Genomic DNA, 14,585 nt, shown 5'->3' with positions numbered 1-14,585 from the left:
ATGCATGACGTGGAGTGCTCATGCACCGCAGGTCACTCAGTGTAGGGAACTGTAACCAGGGAGGACGGTGGTGTGTGGACAAGGGAAGGATGTGCCGTGGCTGCAACCCACAAAAGGAGACTGTGGTGAAGAGCATCGTGGTGGCTGGGATCCTGAAGGAGGGTGGATGACTGGAGCTAAACAGAGGAGAGGATTTCGGCAGCAGGATCAGGTGAGATGTTAAACAATGGTATAGTGTAGTATCTGTAGCTGGTGGACGTAAGGGGCTAGTGAAGTTTAGTGTAGTGTAGTTGGTGGAGGCAGCAGAGGACAGTGAAGTGTAGTGTAGTGCAGTGTAGCATAGCAGCAGGGGTTAGTATAGTATAGCTAGTGGGCATAGGGGTTAGTGTAGTGTAGTTGGTGGGGTAACATGGGTAAGTGAAGTCTAGTGTACTGTAGCAGGGGCTAGCATAAGTTGGCAGTCTAGCTTAGATAGAGTCATTTTAGGGAGAAAGTTTCATGAGATGCCCCTGCACCATAGACACACCTAGGTTTAGTTATTCTAACTAAACTATGACAGTATGATGCAATTTTTTTTGCTTTAGGTTTGCTTTAAGACAACACATTGTTGTGTATAAGCTTAGGTGTAGCCTGTAAGTAAAATTACTAATATAGTATGTTCAGATATGAGCAATGACACCACAACACCTCTGTTTGCTGGATGATTTAATTTTCCAATATTTATTGCTAGAGGAAGAGGAAGTTTGTTACATAATGTATCTCCAAGAAACGCCTTTTGGCAGTGACAGTCTACTATGCAAATGGTATCATCATAGTCTTCTGCGGGATGTCCTGTTGCTACTGGCAGAATTTTTTCTTGTCCAGGTCCTTATATTCCTCCTTGTAAGATGCCTTGGAGAAGCAGAGGGCAGCTTTCCTATCACATTCACAAATGTACATCTTACATGGGTTGTTATCAGCTGTATGGTGAGATAACACAATGGTAGGGTTAGACTTATATGAGCATCAATATGGATGAACAGTGTTTCCTCCCAATGGCTTGTGAGCCACATGTAAAAAAATATTTACTACTTTTGACGTCAACCACTGTATGTGAGGTAAGAGAAACTCTGGCCAAAATGTAAAAAACCTTGACATGTCATATCTATGCATGCCAAATGTAAAACTAAGATGTTATAGTACCTTTGCTAATCTGTCATTTCTTCTGTTCACGCTGGAGAAGCTATGTATGGGTACAGTCCTCTTTTGGTACAATTACATTATTTACGGTACTGAAAACGTACACGTTGGAATGGGATAGCCCCACAACTGTAGAATGAATGACCACAGCAATATAGGAGCTAACAGCCTTCAAGCAGGTAAAGGCCTTGTTCAGCTTACCATTTTTCTATTGTACATGTAATTTGCATGAAATTGTATTGCATACCTTTTTTTTGCATAGTAGGTCTGCACTTTTTGCAGTAAATATATTTAGAAGATCTGGCTTGCTGGATCCTGTAGTTCCTTGCGATCAGCAGTGTGGGAGTTGCTTCTCTAGCACAGAGCCATCGCCTGACTCATTCACCTTCTCTCTGTGCTTAGATATTTACTCTTTGTAGCCAGTACTGCAGCTACAATTTCTCCTTGCTTAGTGTCTAATAATGCATTTAACCCTTCCCATCACCCAGCACCTCCAGTATACAGCTGTGGGGCCCGAATGTGAAAGTCATTGGGTTATTAAAGTAGTTCTTTAATGTGTGGGTTTTTTTTTTGGTTTTTTTTGTTTTTTAATTTTTACTTACCTAGGGCTTCTACCACACTTACCTGGGGCTTCATATCCTCGCTTCCGCTCACACCACACGAGAAAACTTTCTCCCAGCAGTGTCCTGCCCACGCCGGTCCTCAAGCATCCTCATGTGCCCCGCCATGGCTTACTTTCCCTTTTTTTGTCTAATGAGACGAACGCCACTGCACCTGCGCAGCTCCCGCTTACAACCCTGGGAGCGTTCCTACGCAGGCACAGTACGAGAAAACTTCGTACTTCGCCTGCGGCGTGCTGGCATCACACAGCCATACAGTCCTCCTGTACGAAAAGATTTCGCATGGGAAAGGGAGTATCAGCTAGTGATTGGGGTCCTTGGATACGGTTTATCTTAAGTTTAGCCAGAGTTTCCCTGGAATATAGAGCACCATATTATTCCAATGCAAGAGGCTTTGGATTGTCAATAAGCTGCAAATACTGAAATTCTGAGTCAATGTTTTGTGCAAAGGATTGGTCCGTAGCCAAGCTACATAAATTAGCATACATTTTTATCAACTTGGAATTATTAGCATTTAATTGACCTTTCCTATATTTCAATTTCATTTCCGCAATCGTATCGGATGTTAAGAAGGGTAGAATTACAATTTAATATGGTATATTTCACCTCTATGTATCTAACTGGTTTCCTGGAGTTTTTCTAAACTCTAGGGGAAAAAATTGCCCAGGGTCAATCTCACACTCCCTTGAATTGAACAGAACATTCCTTATACCTATGCAAGTATATTACCTCCACTGCATAAACTCCTGACACCAACACCACAGTAGACCATGCATTTATTATTATTATTTTAAAAAGCGCCAACATTTTTCATGGCATTGTACAGCGTAAGGACAAACATGGGGTATATAGTAATTCAGACAATGGTATGAACATGGTACATAATACAGAATTGGTAGACGTGAAAACTGTAACATGATTAACAAAATATATAGCAAATCCCAAGCCACAAAAGGATGAGAGAGCCCTGCCCTTGCAAACTCTACTACTCCATTGTCCATTAGGAGAGGGTCCTGAGAATGGCTGTTCCTTCTACTTAGAATTTAATGTACAGGGTGGGCCATTTATATGGATACACCTTAATAAAATGGGAATGGTTGATGATATTAACTTCCTGTTTGTGGCACATTAGTATATGGGAGGGGAGAACTTTTCAAGATTGGTGGGGACCATGGCGGCCATTTTGAAGTCGGCCATTTTGAATCCAACTTTTGTTGTTTCAATAGGAAGATGGTCATGTGACACATCAAACTTATTGGAAATTTCACAAGAAAAACAATGGTGTGCTTGGTTTTAGCGTAACTTTATTCTTTCATGAGTTATTTACAAGTTTTTGACCACTTATAAAATGTGTTCAATGTGCTGCCCATTGTGTTGGATTGTCAATGCAACCCTCTTCTCCCACTCTTTACACTCTGATAGCAACACCGCAGGAGAAATGCTAGCACAGGCTTCCAGTATCCGTAGTTTCAGGTGCTGCACACCTCGTACCCTCTTCCTATTGAAAAAACAATGGTGTGGTATATGGGGTACAAAGATAGTGAGGCCATTCTTCATCAATGGAAACCTCAAGGCCACTGGATAAGCAAAATTGCTACATGATGATGTGTTTCCCTCTTTATGCACTGAAGCTGGCACGTTCCCCGAGTTTTTCCAACAAGATGGTGCACCACCACATCATGGGTGTCAGGTCCGAACATTCCTAGATGAACAGTTTCCTGGAAAGTGGATTGGTCGTCGTGGGCCAGTTGAATGGCCCTCAAGGTCTCTTATCTTTGGGGTCATCTGAAGGCAATTGTCTATGCTGTGAAGATACGAGATGTGCTTCACCTGAAACTACGGATACTGGAAGCCTGTGCTAGCATTTCTTCTGTGTTGCTATAAGTATGTGAAGAGTGGGAGAAGAGGGTTGCATTAACAATCCAACACAATAGGCAGCACATTGAACACATTTTATAAGTGGTCAGAAACTTGTAAATAACTCATGAAAGAATAAAGTTACGTTAAAACCAAGCACACCATTGGTTTTTTTTCTTTTGTGAAATTCCCAATAAGTTTGATGTCACATGACCCTCATCCTATTGAAAAAACAAAAGTTGGGTTCAAAATGGCCGACTTCAAAATGGCCGCCATGGTCACCACCCATCTTGAAACGTTTCCCCCCTCACATATACTAATGTGCCACAAACAGGAAGTTAATATCACCAACCATTCCCATTTTATTAAGGTGTATCCATATAAATGACCCACCCTGTATTTTAAAGCTCAGCTAAGCGTACAGTTAAACAAGGCAAATTCTAACAGCAATCATGATTATAAGTGAATATGCTTTGAATGTTGTACAGCTCTAGGGAATATGTTGGTGCTTTACAAACAAAAACAATAATATAGTGTTCAGAAGCAAAGTAATGGACAGGATAACGGTTCAGGTCCTGCAACTACAGTACAGCTCACTTTCTCTCCCCTCTGGCTGCAGCTGCATGTTGGGTCAGTCAAGTGTGATCATGTGACACATAAAGAAGGAAGAGTAATAGTTGCCCGACTTTCTAAGAATCCCAGAATTACAGTAGAAACCGTGTTTCTGTGTGAAGGGGTGGGAACTAGTCCACACGATACAACTTCCCGTACGATCGACGGGATTGAACCAATTATTTCCGACATGCCCGATTGGCTCCTGATGGATCCTGCTATCCATCGGCAGCAGTTTGGACATGTACACATGATTCAACTTCCTTTTAGATTACCTGTCATTCTGATGGGAAATTGCATAAGACAACGTCTCCCCTAATAGGACATAAAAGCCTGTAGAGGTCTTAAAGTGAACCTGAGCTAAAGCTCGGGTCAAAAAGGAAATACTTACCGAAGAATAGGGAAGGCAGATGGCAGGCAGATACAGTACAGCCGTACTTGAGCCTGAAAAGGAGCGCAGCCCCAGTCAGATTTCAGACAAGTGTAACCACCCACCACCACCAGTGTGGTGGTGGGTGGTTACTCCTGATGAAGGGTCAGAGTACCCGTAACATGTGTGCTGTTGCTCGAATAAAGAAGTCAAACGCAAGTTTGGAGCCTGTGGAGTGCCTTCTTCTACATATTGGATTACGTTGTTGATTTGCAGGAGTGGTGTACCTGCAGAAGAGGAGCACTTGGCTGTTGCTACCTGGCTAAGGGATAGCAGAGGTGAGACTCATAGGTGCTCAGTTTGAAGATTTCAGACAAGCCCTTGTTTGAAATCTTTGGGGAGTCCGCAAGCAGCAATGGGGGACGCCGTTTGGAAGCCTCTACAGCTTCCAGAGAAATCCCTCTTCTTAGGTATTTATTTCCTTTAAAGAGACCTCGAGGTGGGTTTGTCAAATCATATTAGGACACAGAAGCAATGACCTGCCTCTTTGTCCTTCCAGTGCGCCTCCAGTCCCCCGTACTCTGCTGTCTCCCATTTAAAAAAGCGCCAGGCTAGCGAAACGCAGATTGTCACTAGCCTGCTATTTACCTCTCCCTGTCATTCACCGCTACTCCCTCGCCTCCTGTAAAGCGCGGCTCCCCGCCTGTGTCCTTTCCCTCCTCGTCTCCATAAGCCGATTGGAGGAAGCTTACGGAGGCGGGTAGGGAAAGGACACAGGCGGGGAGCCACGCTATACAGGAAGCGGGGGAGAGCGGTGAATGACAGGCAGAGGTAAATAGCAGGCTAGCGACAATCTGTGTGTCGCTATCCTGTCGCTTTTTTTTAATAGGGACAGCAGAGCCTGGGAGGGGGGGGGGGGCTGGAGGCACACTGGAAGGACACAGAGGCAGGTCATTGTATACAGAACATGCCTCTGTGTCCTAATATGATTTGACAAACCCACCTCGGAGACTGTATGAAGAGGTTTGGTGTTGCAGTCATGCACAGCTTCAGAAAAGTTAATTTCCTAAATTAATAGTCATAATTTACACTAATCAACATGATTGATTTCAGAGTTTTAGCGTCTGGGTTTACTTGTACTGTAATGTAATGATTTCCAGTGTAGCTTGCCAGGACAGGGATGCATTCTCAGGGAAAGAATAAAATGATACTGCAGTTCCGTTATACAAGCTACAGAAAAGTCAGTAGAAAATTATATTTTGCTTCTGGTCCAACTGTAGGTACTCTTAATTTGCTCCTGTCTTAAAAGATATCAGAGCCAAATTAAGTAGGAGGAAAAGGTGTGGGGGAAGGGGGGGGGGGGGTTGCAGGCAAATACTGGCAACTATCCTGATGCCCACCCCTCCCCGTTCTCTGCCCCCCGATGCTACCTAAATGCCCTCCGGCAGCCTCTTCCAGGTCGCTGGAGTCAGGCAATAGTGCGCAGGTGCTGGCCAGGCTGCACGCGTCCTAGAGCATCTTACGCATGCGCAGTGTGCTCCTGGCCACACGCTGTAGGACGGGCAGTCCAACCAGCGTCTACGCACTAATGCCCAAATGCAGCGACCGGCAAGAGGCTGCCGGGGGGCATTTAGGTAGGATCAGGGGGCAGGAAGGAGAATGGTGTAGTGGGCATCAGGACAGCTGCCAGTATATGCCTTGCCTGCTCCCCCCGTTTCTCCTACTTAATTCAGCTCTGGTATCCTTTAATGACATAGACATAAATCTGTGTATTAAAGTGGTTTAAAACCCTGATATAATATTCAATAAAAACATGTTTTCCTACTTTGTATATGCCATACGGTTATCATATTTGCATTTGTGCATAAGTATTGTTATTCATTTAGGAATTATAGGTTCCCAAAAGTACATTTTTTTTGCTTTGTGAGCTGACTGCATTTTATTAATAACTGGTTTTATTCATTATGTATTGAAGGCAGACATGCTTTGACTCTCTGTCTGTGTCGAGCTGCTTCTCCACAGTCAGAGAATGTGTCACATTCCTCACTTGATACATTTAATTAAACACAAGATAACGTAATCTACAACTTCGGATGTGTCCACATTTCACTGCGCTGAACTTTCACGCTCTGTGTGTAACCCTTCCAATGCTGGTCTAGTAAAAATAAAATGCTGGTTGCATTTAATAGTGTAAATAATGTTTCAGAGCAAAGATGAAATGCTGGGTTATATTCCGTTTAAGCCCATTCTAATTTCCTAAATCCATATTTTTATTTCACAGTTGGAATTGTGATAACATAATACAAGGCTTACCTTCGCATGTCGCAACATTATCCGTACAGCTATATGAGTAGGATTCTGTGTATGGATTATCAAATATGGGAGTGCAGTCTTTAATGTTCCTGTATCCACCGTAACAGTTATCATGAATCTGGCAGCAACTGTACAGAAACAAAGAACAGAAAATAAAATGTTCTAGGGAAACCTCCACAAAACCTTAACTATGTGTACACAGTTCATACTATGGTGGGTATGAAGTGTTATTAGTAATTACAAGGCATGTAATGGTTGTTACTAGGAACCCCTGTGTTGCAATATTTGTTGTTTTCGTACCATTTTTCATCCTTACATAAAGAACAGCAAAGGACGAAAAAAATCTAGTTATTATTATTAGTTTGTAAAATACTGGCATGATAGAATAAATAATGAGAATAATAACAGGTAAAAATTACAGAATTACATGCATATGAAGTATAAACTTTGAACATCGACATATTAAGATAAAACAACAAGTGTTATTCATCTCCTCCTCCTTCCTGTTAGTGTAGTAGCATAATCCCCTCTGTTAAGCTCTGGGCAAACCCAACGCTGCTCTCATGCTGGGAATACACGTTAGGTTTTTTTGCGGAGAATCGTTCCGATAGATGCCTTCAATGATAAAATTCCGACATGTCCAATTCTCCGCTTGATTCTGTTCTGCTCAATTTCCCATAGAAGTGAATGGAAAAAAGATAAGAAAAACGAGCGGAAGATACGAGAATCGAGCAAAGAATCAAAAGGCTAATAGATCGTGGAGAGAATCGACTGCGAAAAACGTAACGTGTATTCGCAGCATAACAGTTGGGTTTGCCTGGAGCTTGGCTGAGTGGACTACTTTGCTGTACTAATAAGATGGAGGAAATAGATATTGTTATTTAAAAGTACAGTTACCGTTCTAACTTCTATATAGGATCAGCTTCACTTTATTGCTGTACTGCTTCAAGTACACTTTCCGGTGGCATGGGCCCCTAGGTAAGGTAGCATATTTGGCTCCCCATGCTTTGCACCTGGCATTTTTGGCAACATCATGTAGGGCAGAGTCTTAGGGTAGATGATACCCAGGTCACTGTACACACATTAAGCCCTAAGTGCCTGCCTAGGTTGGTTAGTGGGTGATCTGGCTCAGGCTAGGAAACAGGAGGAGAAATAGATCCTGCCCAAACGAGCTCATAACCTTGAAGTTCTTCCAGAACCTGTGAATGTCCAGGGCCCCCTTTTAGCTGTGAATGGCATGTTACGGTTTTGCTTTGCTTATAATTTTCTGTGTGAATGATGAATATGAAATACTTGAACTCAAGCAGAGATCATGTAAGAGTCCTAGGTGTGTAATAACTAAATTGACAATCTGATGAAAATTAAGAAATTATGTTGCATTCATTCTGGAAATAGGTCCAATTTTCCCTGCAATGATGTTCATAAATTGTGTAAATCATTATATGACACTGGATCACTACATGGGCTGTTTTAAGGTCTTTAAAAATCACTATAGAAGAAGATTAGAAGCAATCTATACTAGGTTTTTATACACTCCTTACTGGTGCTTTGTTTGTGTTCTTAACAGTCAAACCATGCTACAAAGCAGCAAGTCATTGCATTTTTCAATGATGATCTGTATTTATTAAGGTGACCAAATCCAGGTCTTCTCGTACAAACTGACCAGGAGCTCTTGCAAATCTACTTTGTCCAAAGTTTGCACATATCTGATTGACTAGTACAATAGTTCTGTTAGCACAATGTAGAGATAGCAATAGTTCTATACATCAATTGTTTCTAATTCCACATGACAAGTATTCATATCTTTGCTTTTTGATGTATTTTTACTTTTTGTGAATATTTAATATTAGTAAGTTGGTTTTAAGTCAAGTATGGAGTCAGGTTATGTTAAAGGAGACCCTTAGTGGTAGGCATAAGAATACACTCATTACTTTTTCAAAATAATAACTGTTTGGCTATCAATATCATTGTAACCTTCTGACTTCAATGGTTCCTGACTCATACATGTGCAACAACAAATCATATAAAGTTGATGCTGTTCACCTGGGCATTGGTGCTTGGGTATGCATTGCCATGTTAGCTGGCGAAAGTTACTTTTTTCCCCACGCTCTGATTAAACACTCCTAATGAAATTGCCAACTAGGGCTTCAAACAATATTTTAGGTATAGAGGTGTGTTTTGTTTTTCCTAATATCCCATATAAGATGCTAGTCTTACTTTGGGCAACAGCAACAAGGGATTTCACAGCTTCCCCAAGCTTGTCAATATGCTGGAGCTCTAGCTATGGAGGGCTTGATTATGGTGCATGCATTTAACAATTACACAGCTGAAAGACCCACACTGATGTTTTAGGATAGGTGAATGTTGGAGTTGGCTTTAGCCATCAGAAGGAGCTTAGTTTTAGGTTTGGGGGTTAGTCTTAGGTGTCAGCAAGGGGTTTATATTAATAGGGAGGCTAGGTGTTGATAAGCAGTGTTAGGGGGTAGATTAGTGTATGTAGGAATATCAGTTAGGATACGGTGTAAGGACTGAGGAAGGGGTCAAAGTTAAGGGTTGACCTCTAGTAGGGGGTATAATTGCAAGGAATTGGTTAAGGGTTCTCCAAATTATGGAGCAAGACCTGACAAAACCACCACTGCAAAGAGTATAGCATGGTCAAGATTGCAGTTGAGAAGCCGATGCCAGGTGTCATAATGGGCTCTGAATCTACACACCGCTGCAACAAATATGCAGCCCTCAAAGCCAGACTTGAGTCATAACATCTGATATGCTTACATGTTCCTGGCCAGTGGCTGAGAAGATATTACTATCAGAGGACCTGCATGATAGCCAGGCAAATGGCATGTTTTAAAACCGAATAATGATGCAAATTTAACATCCCCCTCAATAAAGGTTTCTTTTACATATAAACTCCAGGACTGTGGATATAAATGTATTCTGTACATCAGAGTTCCCCAACCTTGTCCTCAAGGCTCACCAATAGTACATGTTTTGCAGGAAACCACACAAAGTCACAGGTGGGGTAATTAGTGTTGCAGCAGAGCTGATTACTACCTCTGTGGATATATACAAAACATGCACTGTTGGTGGGCCTTGAGGACAGGGGAACACCACCATCTTTCAGTTATACACAATCTGTGTTGAGAAATAAAGCAGACCTGAACTCAGAACATCCTCTCTACTTTAAAATATATGCAACAGCATAATAACCTTTAAACCCGAGCCGAAGCTCAAGTTAAAAAACAGATACATACCATGAATAGAGGGAAGCCTTAGGATCCAATTGAGGCTTCCCTTGGTTGTTGGAAGCCCCCCGTTGCTGAGCTGCCCTCCACATCAGGGCCACGCGGCTCCTCTTCCGCATTCATGGCAGCGCATTAGAAGCTCGAGCCCGTCCGCACATGCGTAATAGCACGGAGCCCAGGCAGCTACTATTGCTTAAATAGCCTTGTCTCTAAACTTTAAACAAAAACATTTCTTTGTTACAGCTGATACAAATTCTAAAATACATGTGCACTGTTTCTACTTCCTGATTCATGGAAGCAGACATATTGTTCACATCCTGTGCTTTCCAGTGAGCTTATCTGCCATCCCTGCCATGGCAGTCATGTGACAGAGGGATTGATCAAATTACAATTTGTGATTAGACACAACTGAGGAGGACTTAGGGTGCAATTCTGTATGTTTTCCTTCTGTCCTGTGCACTGTTCAGGTCCACTTTAAAAAACCTATATCACAACAGTTCAGCAAACATTATTGTTGGAGAAACACTAACAGACTAATACAAAGCATTTTGCCCATCAAGCTGACTTCTTCAGCTAAAATATTCTGGCAATGTTGAAAAATGTCCTGAGGATCCTCAAGAGAGAAACACAAATCGTCTTTGTAGATGGTCACACTCATTTACCTGAAGAAGTCAGCATAACTGGTGAAGTGTGTTGTATTTAAGTCTGCTAATGATTCGCCAACCAATATTTTTGATTTTGGAGGTGAGGTTTTTTTGAACACTTTTTTTTCTTATCATTTGTTTCTAAAACTAGAATGCAGTCAGCTTTGAAAAAACTTTGCTTGGCGCTCAGATTTAAAGTACAACTGAAGTGAGAGGAATATGGAGGCTGCCAGATTTATTTCCTTTTAAACAATACCAGTTGCCTGGCTGCCCTGCTGATCTATTTGGCTGTAGTAGTGTCTGAATCACACCAGAAACAAGTATGCAGCTAATTTGTCAGATTTGACAACTGTATCAGAAACACCTGATCTGCTGCATGCTGTTCAGGGGTATGGCTAAAGTATTAGAGGCAGATGATCAGCAGGGAACCAGACAACTAGTATTGTTTAAAAGGACATAAGTATGGCAGCCTCCATTTACCTCTCACTTCAGTTGTGCTTTAAGAGACATTTGCAGGACTCTACCCCATATTACAGGCTATATAGTTTGTCAGACATGTCAGCGCAGAACTTGGGTAAAGAAGGAATAAAGTGCAGTAACGGAGAAACTTCACCAGTGTCATAAAAACGTACTTATCCAGCTCATCCATGGGATTACCGGAGCCCCCAAATCCGCAATAGCACCCGTATCCGTTGTACTCATTCAGTGGCTTGCTGTCCGGTATTGTGCACTTTATTATTTTACGGAACTGCCAGAGGTTCCTGGGCTCAGGTGGTGCAGACATGACAGCCACTGTGGAGAGATGAAACAATTACTGATGCTATACTGTATGTCTGGTACACAAGCTTGTTAACAGTAGATTTCATTTTCTTTAGATAATGGAGACTATAATACAAGAAATTACCTTTTATGGGGCAAAGACAGTATTTACATTGGAGAAAAGTCATTTTTAGCATCTTTGATATGTCAAAGAAACTTTCAATTAAAATTATCCAAACGTCACTTAATATTTTTATTTGATTCCATATTAAATTTGCTGAAAAACATCAAATGTACATATTCACTAAAAATGATGCTAAAAATGATGGCACTGTTCACTAAAAATTAAGGCACTCTTTTAATTGACCAGTTAAAAGCTAGCAGTACTAATGTAATCGATATTAGATCTGGAAACTACTCTGATATTGAGTAGAACAAGGTGTAGTCCAAGTAAATCTGGTAGATATCATTTGTTTGCCTGATTTTGCGACCAGTCTTAAAGAGAATCTGTACTCTAAAATTCTTACAATAAAGAGCATACCATTCTATTCATTATGTTCTCCTGGGCCCCTCTGTGCTGTTTCTGCCACTCCCTGCTGCAATCCTGGCTTGTAATTAACAGTTTTAGGCAGTGTTTACAAACAAAAAACATGCCTGCTAACCAGCATGTGATAGGCTGAGAGAAGATCAGTCTGTGACTCATACAGAGCCTGCAGGGGGCGTGGAGAGGGTGTGTATAGCTTCTGCCTATCACAAGCAGAGCAGCACATTCCTGCCTGAGCCCGACAAAGCCGTCAAAGGAAAGAAGATTAGATTATATAACAGAGATAATACAGCCACTGTGCAACTAGGAAAGGCAGCAGTAAGACAGACCACATTAGAACAGGTATAGGAACTTATAGGATAGAAGAAATAAGGCTGAACATTTTATTACAGAGTCTCTTTAAGGTGCGTATACAGGTTTGGCAGATGTCGTCGGTCTGGGATCAGGAGCTGATCCCCTTGGGTGACATCACTGGGTTGCACACACTTGTCAGCTGTGGAGCTGACGATGCGTTGTGTTGCTATGCGGGAACTCTTCATTGTTTTAAAGAGGGGCACCGGTGATAATAAATCTGGAATCGAATCTAACATTGAGTAGAACAAGGTGTTTCATGGTAAATCTGTTAGAGGTGAATTGAATGTCAGTCACCACTTGCTTAGTGCCTGTGGTGTGCTCTGGAAAAAAGGTCCTATCTGCCTGGACTCAAGAAATGTACCCTAGCCACACCATACCAAATGCCCCCAGAAACTATCTTCTAGGTACTTTTAATGATGCAGTTAAGGTAGAAGCAAAATGTTTACTATTCAGAAACTTAGCCTTTTATGCCATGAAAGTAATTGTCTTAAAGAGAATCTGTATTGTTAAAATCGCTCAAAAGTAAACATACCAGTGCGTTAGGGGACATCTCCTATTACCCTCTGTCACAATTTCGCCGCTCCTCGCCGCATTAAAAGTGGTTAAAAACAGTTTTAAAAAGTTTATTTGTAAACAAACAAAATGGCCACCAAAACAGGAAGTAGGTTGATGTACAGTATGTCCACACATAGAAAATACATCCATACATAAGCAGGCTGTATACAGCATTCCTTTTGAATCTCAAGAGATCATTTGTGTGTTTCTTTCCCCCATGCACTGAAGTTTCAGGCTGCTCTTTTCTTCCTGCAAACAGCTTTGCCCTTGTTTGTAATTCCTCAGTATGTGAAAGCCCAGCCAGCTCAGAGGACGATTTATCCAGCTGATTAGAGCAGCTTCTCTCTTCTCTCTTATCTAAATAACACACAGGCAGTGTGCATAGAGGGGCCAGAAAGGAGGAGTTCATAGCAGAACCACAACACTGAAGAACTTGGCAGCCTTCCAGACACAGGCTGACAAGTCTGACAGGGGAAAGATACATTGATTTATTACAGAGACTGTGATAGTACAAAGTGCTGCAGTAAGCCAGAACACATTAGAATAGCTTTTGGAACATGTAGGATGATAAAAAACAGGATGCAATTTTTGTTATGGAGTCTCTTTAAGGTGGAATCAAGAAAACCCTCCCACAATACAGGGTTGGGAGGCTTATATCAGGATTATAAAACAGGTCTACGAACAAATGAAAATTCCTAAAAAAATCAACAAAGTCTGTGCGAAATGGCTTGATCTTCATGATATAGATTTAGACTAATCTGTCATTTATATGCTAAGTCTGTACTAGCAATAACATCAGACAGATATTGTGTTCCGTTATTGTTTTGGTTGTTGTTGATGTAACCATTTTGTGGGTTGGAACCAATGATCCATAACTGCTGGGTCCACCCTATGTTGTATCTATATGATAAAACTAATACATTTTGACTTTAAATAAAAATATTGAGTAGAACAAGGTGTTTCAAGGTAAATCTGTTAGAGATTGATTGAATGTCAGTCACCACTTTCTACGTGCCTGTGGTGTGCTTTGGAAAAACAATTCTGATCCAAAGACGTCCTATTTGGTAACATATAAGATTTAATGTCTTGGTGATATATACCACTGCAATTTGTGTTCCAGGCAGTGCTTCAATATCACTTGTGTGCTTATTTCTCCATAAAAAATGGCTACAGGTGCTCACACCCCAACAGGGTTGGATTTAGGCCAAGGCCACCTAGGCCATGGCCTAGGGCACCACAGGAGCACGGGCACCAAAGCAGCAGGCTAAACTGGTGCAGCATTTGCAAGCTTGCAAATGCTGCCATGCAGGGAAATCAGGCGAGCGCCTGACCACGGTACTCTGTTGCTAGCCACCTGTGCAGCAGCGACCTTGCTCTCTGTGCACCTTTGCATTGTGGCCGGTGAATATGAACTTGGGCAGCATTGAAGACGGAAAGGAAGAGGAAGCTTCTGCACTGGAGACGAGCGGAGAAATGAGTGGCACTGATAGCTGCTGCAGTGTGAAGGCAAGCTAACTACCTATACTGCAAAGG

At 41.8% G+C, this 14,585-nt stretch overlaps 1 protein-coding gene across 3 annotated transcripts in view; it reads right to left on the bottom strand.

Moving 5' to 3' along the window:
• Positions 1-690: 690 nt before the first annotated feature.
• Positions 691-14,585, bottom strand: part of LOC137537650 (phospholipase A2, minor isoenzyme-like) — a 76,220-nt gene continuing 62,325 nt past the window's right edge. For all 3 annotated transcript variants that reach the window (XM_068259560.1, XM_068259558.1, XM_068259559.1), the window contains 3 exons: positions 11,473-11,632; positions 6,952-7,079; positions 691-959 (listed from right to left, as the gene is read on the bottom strand). In XM_068259560.1, coding sequence (XP_068115661.1) covers positions 838-959; positions 6,952-7,079; positions 11,473-11,624 — 402 coding nt within the window. In that variant the 5' untranslated portion in view covers positions 11,625-11,632 and the 3' untranslated portion in view covers positions 691-837. The remainder of the gene's footprint in view (positions 960-6,951; positions 7,080-11,472; positions 11,633-14,585) is intronic.

The sequence above is a fragment of the Hyperolius riggenbachi genome, chromosome 11, assembly GCF_040937935.1.
Source record: "Hyperolius riggenbachi isolate aHypRig1 chromosome 11, aHypRig1.pri, whole genome shotgun sequence".
Classification (NCBI taxonomy): Eukaryota; Metazoa; Chordata; class Amphibia; order Anura; family Hyperoliidae; genus Hyperolius; species Hyperolius riggenbachi.
The sequence above is the reverse complement of the archived record's forward strand: the minus strand, read 5'-3'. Positions and strand labels throughout refer to the sequence as shown.